We start from the raw sequence: 10,212 nt of genomic DNA, 5'->3' as shown, positions 1-10,212 counted from the left end.
AACGCTGAAGGCGTGTGGGAATGTGCGGGAAAGGGATGTTTCCCCAAAAACCCGCCCCAGCGCCGAGGGCGGGCGCGCGGCCCCGCCGCACAGTCCCTGCCGGGCCGGGCCCCGCCGCCCTGAGGGGGCGCAGGGACCCGCGGGGGGTGGGGGTGGGGGGGTGAGGGGTGCCTGCGTGCCGCGCCGCACGCACCGCCGGGGAAGCGGGGGCGGGAGCCGCGCCCCCGCGCCGCGCCCCGCCCCGCCACACCCCCGCGCGCACGGGCATTCCCGGCCGCCGCCCCGCCCCCGCCCGACCTTTCCCCCAGTTTCCAGCGCGCGCTCCCCCTCCCGTCGCTCGGCCCCGCCCCCTCCCTGCCTTCCCGCCCGCCGCCGGCTGGGCCGCCGCCGAACGTGCCCACGCGCCGCCCTTCCTGCCGGCAGCCCCGCGGCACGCCGCGATCACGCCGGCCGCCGCCGCTCATTGGCCGGGCGCGGGCCGCGGCGGGTGGTGATTGGCGAAGAGCCGGCCCCCCGCCCCCCCGCCGCCCGCCCCGCCCCGCCCCGCCCCGCCCGCGCTGTCTGGCGCAGGAAGCGATCCGGAGCCCTTCCCCCGGCGCGCGGGCCGCTCGGCTCCCGGCGGGCGGGGGAGGGGGAAAGGGCGGGGGAGGAGGCGGAGGCGGCGCCGGCTGCTGCTGCTGCTGCTGTGCGTGCTGCTCCTGCGGCTGCCGCTGCTCCCCGGTCACACCGCCGCCGCCCGCCGGAGCCGCGCCATGCACGGCTCGCCCTGCTCGGAGATGGGAGATGCGTCCGCGGTAAGCATCGGGCGGGCGGAGGGAGGCAGGCAGGAGGGGGCAGCCGGCGCCGGTCCGGCCCCGGCACGTGCTCTGCGGCGGGCAGGGGCGCGGGGACCGTTACCGCTTCAGCGGGGGCGGCGGCCCTGCGGGATCGTTACTCACCCCGGGGGGGGTGGGGGTGGTGGTCGGTTGGGACCGTTACCCGCCGCGGGGGGGGGGGGGGGGTGTCGGTCGGTGCCGTTGCCGCCGGGGGGGCGGTCGTGCCAGGGCAGAGCCCTCGGGGGCGGGTGTTGCCCCGGTCACCTGCGGGGGGGGCGGCCCTCCCGCAGCAGCCGTGTGTGGGCGGTGGCAGGGCGGGAGCTGCTCTCCTCCTCCTCCTCCTTCCCTTCCCGCCATCCGCCCCTCAGCGGCGCCGCCCGGCCGGAGGCACCCGCCGTGAGGCGGGGAGCGGGCGGGGGTGGCGCGGCCCCGCGGGCGGGAAGAGGCGCAGCCCGGCGGTGGGGGCCCCAGGCCCGCACCGTCCCTGCCCGCCCGCCTGCCAGCTGCCCGCGCACGTACGGCCCCGGCAGCCGGCGGGGTGATGTGAGGACAGGCGGCCAGGCGCGGTTAGCCATTTCCCTGGCAGCGGGAGAGCCTGGGCTGCAGCGCTCGCCTTGAGAAAGGGCTTTTTTAGGGTGGTTTTTTTGAAGCGGGGAGTATTTTTTCATGTTTCTTTAGGGAAAACTGCTCTCCTGAAACGTAGGGTTGGGGAAAAAAAAATCTGCTGGCTTGGCTGCCTCCAACCACACTTTGAGGAACACTCACAGGCTTTCTGGCTGCTTAGTGCAGAGCCTTGCCTGGTGTGGCTCCTGTTTGACAGGCGGTCTAGGTCCAGGCTTGCAGGTGACATCGGTTTTTGCCCTCGTTCTTGTTTTCAGTGGAAATTCTTAGAAGTCTCTCTCAAGGCAGTTAATCGTGTAGATCCCTGTTTTAGAGTGCTTTAGCCCCTTCCTGCCCGCAGCCTTGATATCTCCATGCATGGTACCTCTTGTTTTAGGCGAAAGTCCTCTGTGGGTCCAGTACTGGCATTTTGGATTGGTGATGTTTAACATGTTTGCCACGCAGGTCCCTATAGTGGAGACAGTGTCACACAGCTTTGCATCTTTGTGACCCTGTTGAGCCAGGATCATTCCACATTACTTAACTCAGTAACAGAACTTGTTTACTTAGGTGTATAAGTGATGTCACCCACCAAATATAGTTCCCTCTAGGGCTTTGGGCCATGCTAACGGTGTGGTGGTGCTTTCTTAGTTAAAACCCTTTTGCTGCAGTATATAAGCACGCTGTGTAACAGCATTATGCTCAAAAATCTTGGTCCATGCTTCTGAATCCCAGCCTTCACAGTTAGTTGGCGTGCCTAAAGACTGGAAGAGTTTGGGCACCTAGTTGAGACTGAGATAGCACATGAGCAATAAACAAACAGCACAACGTAGCTTTTGAAGTCACTGCCAAGCACTGAGTGAGCTTGATGAAGTTTGGGTATCCTTTCACAGAGAAGTCAAGTGTTTTGCATGCATGCATACACATGCACACACACGAATTTTCTCTGATGCTTGCAATTGGAAGCAAATGCATATGATTACATTTGTCTTCATGTTACTCATAGTGTGTTTTGGGATACCTAGCACCTATGTAGTATCATACCTTTCTAAAGTACAATACAAATAACTCCCACTGCACTTTGAAGACTATTTTCCTTGCTTCCCTATTGGTAAAAATAAGATTAAAATGCTTTTGCAAGGTGTGGTACTCTGAATCTGTGATCATACCTTAAAGCATCTTACTGTCAGCTGAAATTTATCTTCTAAATGTTACCAGAATGAGATTAGTGCTGAATAGCAGTTGTCTTTTGGGTCCAGGAAGCAGCCTTGTCTAAACAACGTTGGAAGTCAGGATTTTTTTTCCTCTTTTTGCTTGTATGCAGGCGTGGGATGTGTTTATTCAGAGCAGTGTAATCCAGGAAAGTAACTCTGGAAACGTGAGCTGCACACATACCTGTTCCTTTCCTGCAAATAACACTTTTTTTTTTTTTTTTTGAGTAACATGGGTGGGGAGATGAGCTGGTTGGTAAAAGTCTTGCCACGGGCTTGGGATCCATTTCAGATGACCTTCATCGTGAGCAGACAGTATGTGGGTGGTGTCGGCTTTGTATTCTGACTTGTCCTAACAGCCAGTAATCCGATTACATTTAGGTTGACATTGTGGACATCTATGAGTCTATCCGTGAAAGGCAGCGTCATGACAGCGAAAGGTCTACCTGCAGCACCTTGGAGCAGAACGACATTGAAGCCGTTGAAGCGCTTGTTTGTATGAGCTCCTGGGGTCAAAGATCGCAGAAAGGTGACATATTAAAGATAAGGCCCCTTACGCCCTTCTCGGATTCTGGTGATTTCACAATGCACGCTGAGGCTACGTCTGAATTACCAAAGGACTATTTATCTACACTGGTAAGAAGAACATGAAGGCAAAAAAAATATGCCTGACATCTGGATGTTACATTTCTGCAATGTTTTAACTTGGCTGGAAAAGATAGCTTGCTCATGTGTCCCTGTGTAGAATAGCTACAGTATAGCCAGTGCTCTGTGTGTGCGTGTACATAGAATAGTGAGGTGGGCATGCTGAGTTTGGGGTTTTCCGTGTCTCTGGAATGGCGCGTGTAGGAGTTTGATCCCTTGTTAAATCTAGATGTGAAAGCCCTTGCTGGCAGGTTATTTAGTTTGACAGGTGAGCTGAGGATGCTGTCTGGATGGCTATTGTAGGTTTCTTGGAGCACTTTGAGTAAGAATGGCAGAGTGAGCCTCAGTGATTCGGCACTGACTTACCTGCAAGCACTACATGAAAAAGGCTCTTGATGACATCTGGCTTCACTCTGGTTGTTATAAGAGAAAGTACAGGTTACCATTATGAAATAGACAATTTAATTAGTTTCTATGCTATGTGTTTGTACATGTAGTCTGTTATTTCTCCCAAGCATTGGTCTACTCCAGCTGACTAATGTTGGTTGAATCACAATTTTTTTTTTGTTGCCATTTATGTTGTAACAAAAGTAGGTATTAAAAAAGGGCTTGGTGCCATTCAGGTGTCAGATGGTTAAGGCCCATTTCAACCCGTAGGCTTCTAATATGCAGTTATGTCAGGGAAAAGGGGAATAATAGAGGAAAGAGGCTGAGGTGGTTGACGGATTTCTCTCATACTCCTGCCGCTCAGTGTTGGCACTGTCTCTTGAGCAGCACAGGAGATAGGCATGAGTTTTCAGTGGTAAAGGAGAACGAGAGGTGGTGACAGCAAGAGAGCATAGAGAGAAATGGATGAATAAGAAGGCAGAGAGCAGCTCCATTTGTCTTTATCTCAGAAGTAGCCACTGGTTGATGGGGTAATCATGGATAAAAGATCTAGGGCTTGCTGGAAGCTTGAGACTGGGATGGTACAGTGTCGCTATCTGTCACTAGTCTGTTTTCTGTGAACAGCAGAGCACTCATAGCCTCTTACAGCTGCACCCGTTGCCAAGGAGAAAGGAACGAGAAAGTTTTTTGTAGCACAGTGAGTAGACATGCAATGTTTTATGCAGGTTTATATCTGCCTCATTGCCTTTCTTTTATTAATATGCTTTTGAGTGTATTCAGAATGGCCATCAGATGAGGCAATGTATGCTTTAATCAGTTTGTCCCAAGAGGCAGGTTCTAAGATTATGGGGAGGGGCTGTAATTTTATTTTTCACAGTAAAGATAGTGAAAAATTGTGCTATGAAATTACACTGCTGTATAATGGTGTTTTCTTTTTTGCAGTGCATGACCCCTCCGCACAGTCCTGACTTTGTTGAGATATCAGCTGCTATGCTCCTCTCCTCACAAGTCACTTACTCCAAGCCGAGGACTGTCATGGCAAATACAGCCGCCTGCTCAGTCACATCAGCAACCGGTGCCTCTCCCATAACCAAGCCATCTGTTATAAACATGGAGCGACAGTGCAGCCAGAAGCCAGCAATATCTGAATCCTTTGCCCCTCAGCCTTGCAGAGCCATGGCAACGAGTGTGATACGTCACACAGGTGATAGTTCTGCTTACCATCACATTCCTGCTGTGCAAGAGAAAACAAAGGTAGTTTCAGGCTACAGCACTTCCAGAGACTGGTGTGGAGCGGATGACCGAAGACATTCCAGACTGCCACAGGACACGTGTGCTGCAGATGATTTAATTAACAAAACCTCTCCAGTACATCAACCTTACGCACATGACTCCAGTGATGTTGTGACCAATAAAGGACAACTACCAGTCCGGCCTGTTTCGCCACAGACCCACTTACCAAAGAATTGTGAGAACGACTTGCAAAAAAGAGCTACCCCAGTGACAGCTGCCCCTGTTTCAAGCCCCCAAGTTCTTTGTCAAATGATCCCTTTAAATGGACAAAGCAGTATGATCAACGCCTATGTCAAGCCTTCAACTCCAACAGTCTCAACTCCCATGAAACCTATTTTACCACAGACAGCCCCGCTCTCTCAGCCTGTACTCATGGGACCTTCCGTGCCTCAGGGGACCGTCATGTTGGTTCTTCCACAGACTGCTGTCACACAGACACCGCAGTGCCCACAAACAGTAATGACTGTTGGGAACACCAAGTTACTGCCCCTTGCTCCTGCTCCTGTGTTCATCGCTTCTGGTCAAAGCTGCGCCCCCCAGATGGACTTTTCTAGACGGAGGAATTATGTTTGCAACTTCCCTGGGTGCAAGAAAACCTATTTCAAAAGTTCCCACCTCAAGGCCCACCTTCGCACCCACACTGGTGTGTACAACAGGGCGGGTCCTTTGTTGCTGCAGCACTGGCTTGTGTTGGGGTGCTGAAACGCACATTTTTTGGGGGGAAGGGGTGGGAAAGGGAAGAGGCAGGTGATCGGGAAACTTCTGCTCATCTCAGAGAAGGGAAGAATGTTCATTCTCTGTGGGCAAGCAAAACAAGACAGACTTTGTTCTGAGACCTCAACTGACCCCATAGTGTCAGAATTTCACACACTTTAGTTGGAGCGAAACTTTGCCCTCTGTGTGTGTGTGTTTAGGTTTGAGTGGAATCCTGCCATCTGGACTAGATCGAAATGAATTGTGCAAGTCCCTTGTTTTGGGGCATGGAGAGGTCTGGTGTAAGCAAACCATAGTACAGATAGTTGGTCTTAATTGTTACACGAGTAAAAGAAAAGAGAGAAAGTCAGAAACTGAACATTTTTCCAGAGTTTTGTTTAGGCTAAATGGGAATGCATTGAGATTTTGGGATACTGTGTTAGGAAGTAGAGCTCCTACAGGAATGTAGCAGTTTATTCAGTTACAGAAAGGGAATTTTAAAGGTAAATGAAAATTAATTGTAATTAATGTGAGCTGATTTGCTCCATTAAAATCTGGTCAGTGTGGAGACAGTATACATGTGTTTTACTTATCCTTTTTCTAGCTCCAAGATCCTGTTAACACTAACTTTGAGTTCTCAGGGACTATTTTTGATGTTGAGGGACAGGCGTAGTGGGAGATTGGTGCAGAATAGCTCATTCAGAAGTTTGTCTAATTTTGTTTATCCTTGGCTTTTTTCCCCCCACCCTCCCTTGCCCCACAGACACTCTGGTTTATTGGATGTCAGCTTCCGTGGCAGGATTTGCATTAGTTTGCCAGCTTGTCTTTACAGTTCCTTTGGGGAAAGAGCTTAAACCCCATATGAAGCTGATAATCCTTGTAAACCAGAGCTCAGAGGTAGAATGATGCTTCTGCTTCTGGTTTGAGAGTAAGTGCTGCAGGCTGCTGAATTAACCTGGCACTACAGGATAAACATAGACTACCAACAAGTGTCTCGCTTTGAGCACGTGCTGCTGCTGCTGATCCGTAGGGAAGCTGTGTGTGTCCCTGTATCGTGATTAAGACTAGGACATCTGTTGGAGGTGTAGCACGCTGACCCTTCACTAGCCAGTCCATGTTACAGGATCGGGGGGCAGAGTAGTTTAGCCTTCTTCTCCCACCTTTTCCCTGTACTCTGAGTAGCTAGGTGATATCACATACACCAAACATAGAACTTTACTCTCAATATCTGAAATAAGAACAATGCTTCTGTGGGGCTTCGTTTCTGCTGGACGCTTTTGTTCTGCTCCAAAGTGTTACTGTAAATTTGGGTCATGTGGTAGACGCTTATCTTGAGCTTTACGGGGTTTGCAGGTGGTAGATCATGTTGTTTGGGATAGATCTGATGTTAAGCAGGATGAGCAGAAGCTGACGTGGACAGCCTTCCTGACTGCTGTCGTTTCTGGGCGTGCAGAACTCCCCTAGCTGTCCGTTGGACCTCCAGCTGTGTGGGGACAGCAGGACAGGCCATTCCCCAGTAGTACTCGCTGGGGCAATGTGTTTGTGTGCAGGACTGGATCACTGGAGCAGCAGGACTCTGAGGCTTGGTTCCAGGCTTCCTGTTTGCCCACAGTATTTGCTGATGACATACAGCAGCCGTAGAGCTGTGGTCACAGAGGGATGGGGACAGGGGGTTGCTTCTAGTTCAGTCAGCGGATAAGGTAGTTTTATGAAGAATCTTTAAACTGGGGTTTTGGACAATTAAAAAAATAGACTTGATTAAAGAACATTTAAAGAGATATGAGGGAGTAAGTAGAAACAATACTTATGATTTTTCTCTGGAACACAACTTGAGCTTAAGCTAATGTTGACTGCACACATGAGCAGTTCTGTGGAATTCATCAGTTTTTGCAAGGCAGGATTTGAGTTAGTTCTTTGATAAAACTGTAACACAGCTTCTCAAAAGTAAGTTATGCTTCTTTTATGTTCTGCAGGAGAAAAGCCTTTCAGCTGCAACTGGGAAGGCTGTGACAAGAAGTTTGCCCGCTCAGATGAACTGTCACGCCACCGCAGAACTCACACGGGAGAGAAGAAGTTTGCTTGTCCTGTGTGTGAGCGTCGCTTTATGCGCAGCGATCACTTGACAAAGCACACCCGCCGCCATATGACCACAAAGAAGATCCCCAGCTGGCAGACAGAGGTTGGCAAACTCAACAGAATTGCCACAGCAGAGAAACCGAAAAGCAGCAGCGCTCTGAGTATGCTCATCCCTGTGCCATCATCTGTCTGTCAGGGCTAGTGTGAGGGAGCGCCTTCTCTACAAACTTTCTGAAGATCAGGAAAAGCTCTGATGGCTACAACAGAACTGACAATGGCTTTTTTCCCCCATGTTTGTGCATACTTCAGTTTCCTTCAGTTTAGGTCCTCTGTTAATAATGCTATGCGAGAAATCTATCATATCTTTCCTCGTCCCTTCCCTATTTTTTTTTTCAACACTTGGGCAAATGCAATCACCAGCACTTCAGGAAAGCAGAACTCCTTGGAAATGATTTTGGCAATAGGTTAAAAAAGTCACTTGTAATGCTTGCTGTTAATATTTTGATGGACAGTAAAACAGGGTGATTTTTAATTTTTATACTAGTATTTTCTATACCAAATATATTTTGTATTTATTCATTTTGGTCTTGATATGCAGGCAAATTACTTGATCTGCATTAGTAGGGGTGCGCAGGATGAGACCCAGAGTTTTGGAAACTCCTTTTCAGTAAACCTAAAGAATTGTATTCAGAGCATTTTGTAAACACACAGTATTTGATAGCTCACAGTGGTTGGGATTTTCACACTTGCAGATCCTGATCCTGCTTTGGGCTGGTGCTGTTACACCCTCCTTGCGCAGGTGACATTGGAGGTTTGAGATCGAAGTGTGTCATCGTTTTTAAAACAAACCAAACCAGAATGACTTTCTTTCAGAAAAGAAGTGTTGAAATCCTCATTTTATAAATTCATACCCTTTGCAAGTGGAAGCCGTTGTGACTTTTGGTAGAAGTTTGACATACTGAGCATTCCCAAGTCCACACTCCACCAGAACGAAGTTTGGAGGAGCCAGACTGTTCTGATGGAGGTAGAAGCACAAACACTGTTTAGAAGCTTTGACACTAAAAATGATGCTTTACTTCCAGTCCTACTAAACCAGCATATCAAAATCTACAGAAAAATGCAAAAATGGCAAGACAACCCATGAATAATTAGCTGGGTCTCTTTGGTTTTTTTTTTTTGAGTATGGGAGAAATAGAAAATTAAGGTTTTTTTATGTATTGTGGATGCTTGTGCACCTTATAGGAAATTTTTCAAGGCTTTCATTTACCTGTATCAAAGCACCAGAGGAAGTACTAATCGTGTTGTGACTTAAGAAATAGCCACCATGTCAACTTGATGATGCTCTTCATGTGGCCTTATACTTCCCCACAGTACTTTGTATAAAATCACCCTTTTCTATTAAATGAGATACTCTCCCTGTTGAATGGATTTTCTTTTACACCAAGTGTAAATATGGCTAAGAAGCAGAATCACTGGCTGCAGGAGTGCTGTGTTGTAATGGCGTGGTACGAGTAATAAAACGAAATGCCTGTAGCACAATCGGACTGCTCAGTTTCCGTGGTGCGGAAGGATGCGCATATGTATTGTGGTAGAGCTGTTGTGCTGTGAAGCACCGGGTGTTCTTTTGCTGGGAGACAGCTCACCTGCTGGATGAAATATTTCTGTAGTGTTTATTCCTTCTGGACTCTTCTCCCTTCAGCCACTCCTACACTGGAGCTTAGTTGAGAACTGAGGACTATTTTTCCTGGATGTGTAAAATGTGGATAACTGGGAATGCGCTATCTCTTGCACTGCTTTGTTGTTCTGAAATCCCGGTCTTGCTTCTCAGTGTGGGCAAAGCATGGTTCTCAGCTAAGGAAGTGCAGACTTGCTGATCTTGGCTAGCGCTCCCCTGAAATCAGCAGAGACCTGTTTCAGTTGAAAGCAGAATGTGTCACTATTTTTTACACTTAAGTCTATGGTTATAATTAATGGTAACAAGTTTTCAAACTGCACTAAATTGGAGTATTGTGCTAAGTGTACTGAAGTTTTTGTGCCTGACCTTTAAAGTGTCCACACCGTTTGCCCAACACACGCTGTAATCCCATTGACTGCAGCGTATGCGCTGGTGAGTGTGTGCGCATATGCAAACCTCGTTTTGTGCTCTCCAGAGGGCTCGGTTGAAACCCCTCTTCCCGGTAAAGTGGATGCTTGTAGTGTTGCTGTTCTGTGTCGATACCCAGTTTTCCAAATTCGTGTGGTGAAGAAAGAGACATAGCTGTTTTGTTTTGGTTTTTTGTTGTTGTTGCTCAGAAGTCCCTTAGAAGAAGGAGTTTGACTTTTGGATGCCGTTTTTGCATGCTTATAACTGGGGGAAGAGCATCCTGTCTGTAGTCCAGTAGCCAATTTAGTACTTTTTTTTTTTTGCAGACTTATGGGGTTCACCTGAGCAAAACAGTTTGGAAACTAGTGTCATAATTTAATAAGTTGTCATGTTAGTTTGTTGCATCGTG

General features: G+C 49.1%; 1 protein-coding gene across 1 annotated transcript; it reads left to right on the top strand.

The window, feature by feature from the left end:
- Window positions 1-709: 709 nt before the first annotated feature.
- On the top strand, window positions 710-9,259 carry KLF11 (KLF transcription factor 11). The gene is made up of 4 exons (XM_076332793.1): window positions 710-794; window positions 3,008-3,262; window positions 4,601-5,594; window positions 7,618-9,259. Exons 1-4 carry the CDS (start codon window positions 753-755, stop codon window positions 7,920-7,922), a joined length of 1,596 nt encoding a protein of 531 aa, XP_076188908.1. The 5' UTR covers window positions 710-752; the 3' UTR covers window positions 7,923-9,259.
- The last annotated feature ends 953 nt before the right edge of the window (window positions 9,260-10,212 follow it).

Source organism: Aptenodytes patagonicus, chromosome 3, assembly GCF_965638725.1.
Source record: "Aptenodytes patagonicus chromosome 3, bAptPat1.pri.cur, whole genome shotgun sequence".
Taxonomy (NCBI): Eukaryota; Metazoa; Chordata; class Aves; order Sphenisciformes; family Spheniscidae; genus Aptenodytes; species Aptenodytes patagonicus.
The sequence above is the reverse complement of the archived record's forward strand: the minus strand, read 5'-3'. Positions and strand labels throughout refer to the sequence as shown.

Coding starts and splice junctions, on each gene's coding strand:
- KLF11 (XM_076332793.1), top strand. CDS start 753: ATGCACGGCTCGCCCTGCTCGGAGATGGGAGATGCGTCCGCG. Junction 795..3,007: donor AGATGGGAGATGCGTCCGCG/GTAAGCATCGGG, acceptor GATTACATTTAG/GTTGACATTGTGGACATCTA. Junction 3,263..4,600: donor AGGACTATTTATCTACACTG/GTAAGAAGAACA, acceptor TCTTTTTTGCAG/TGCATGACCCCTCCGCACAG.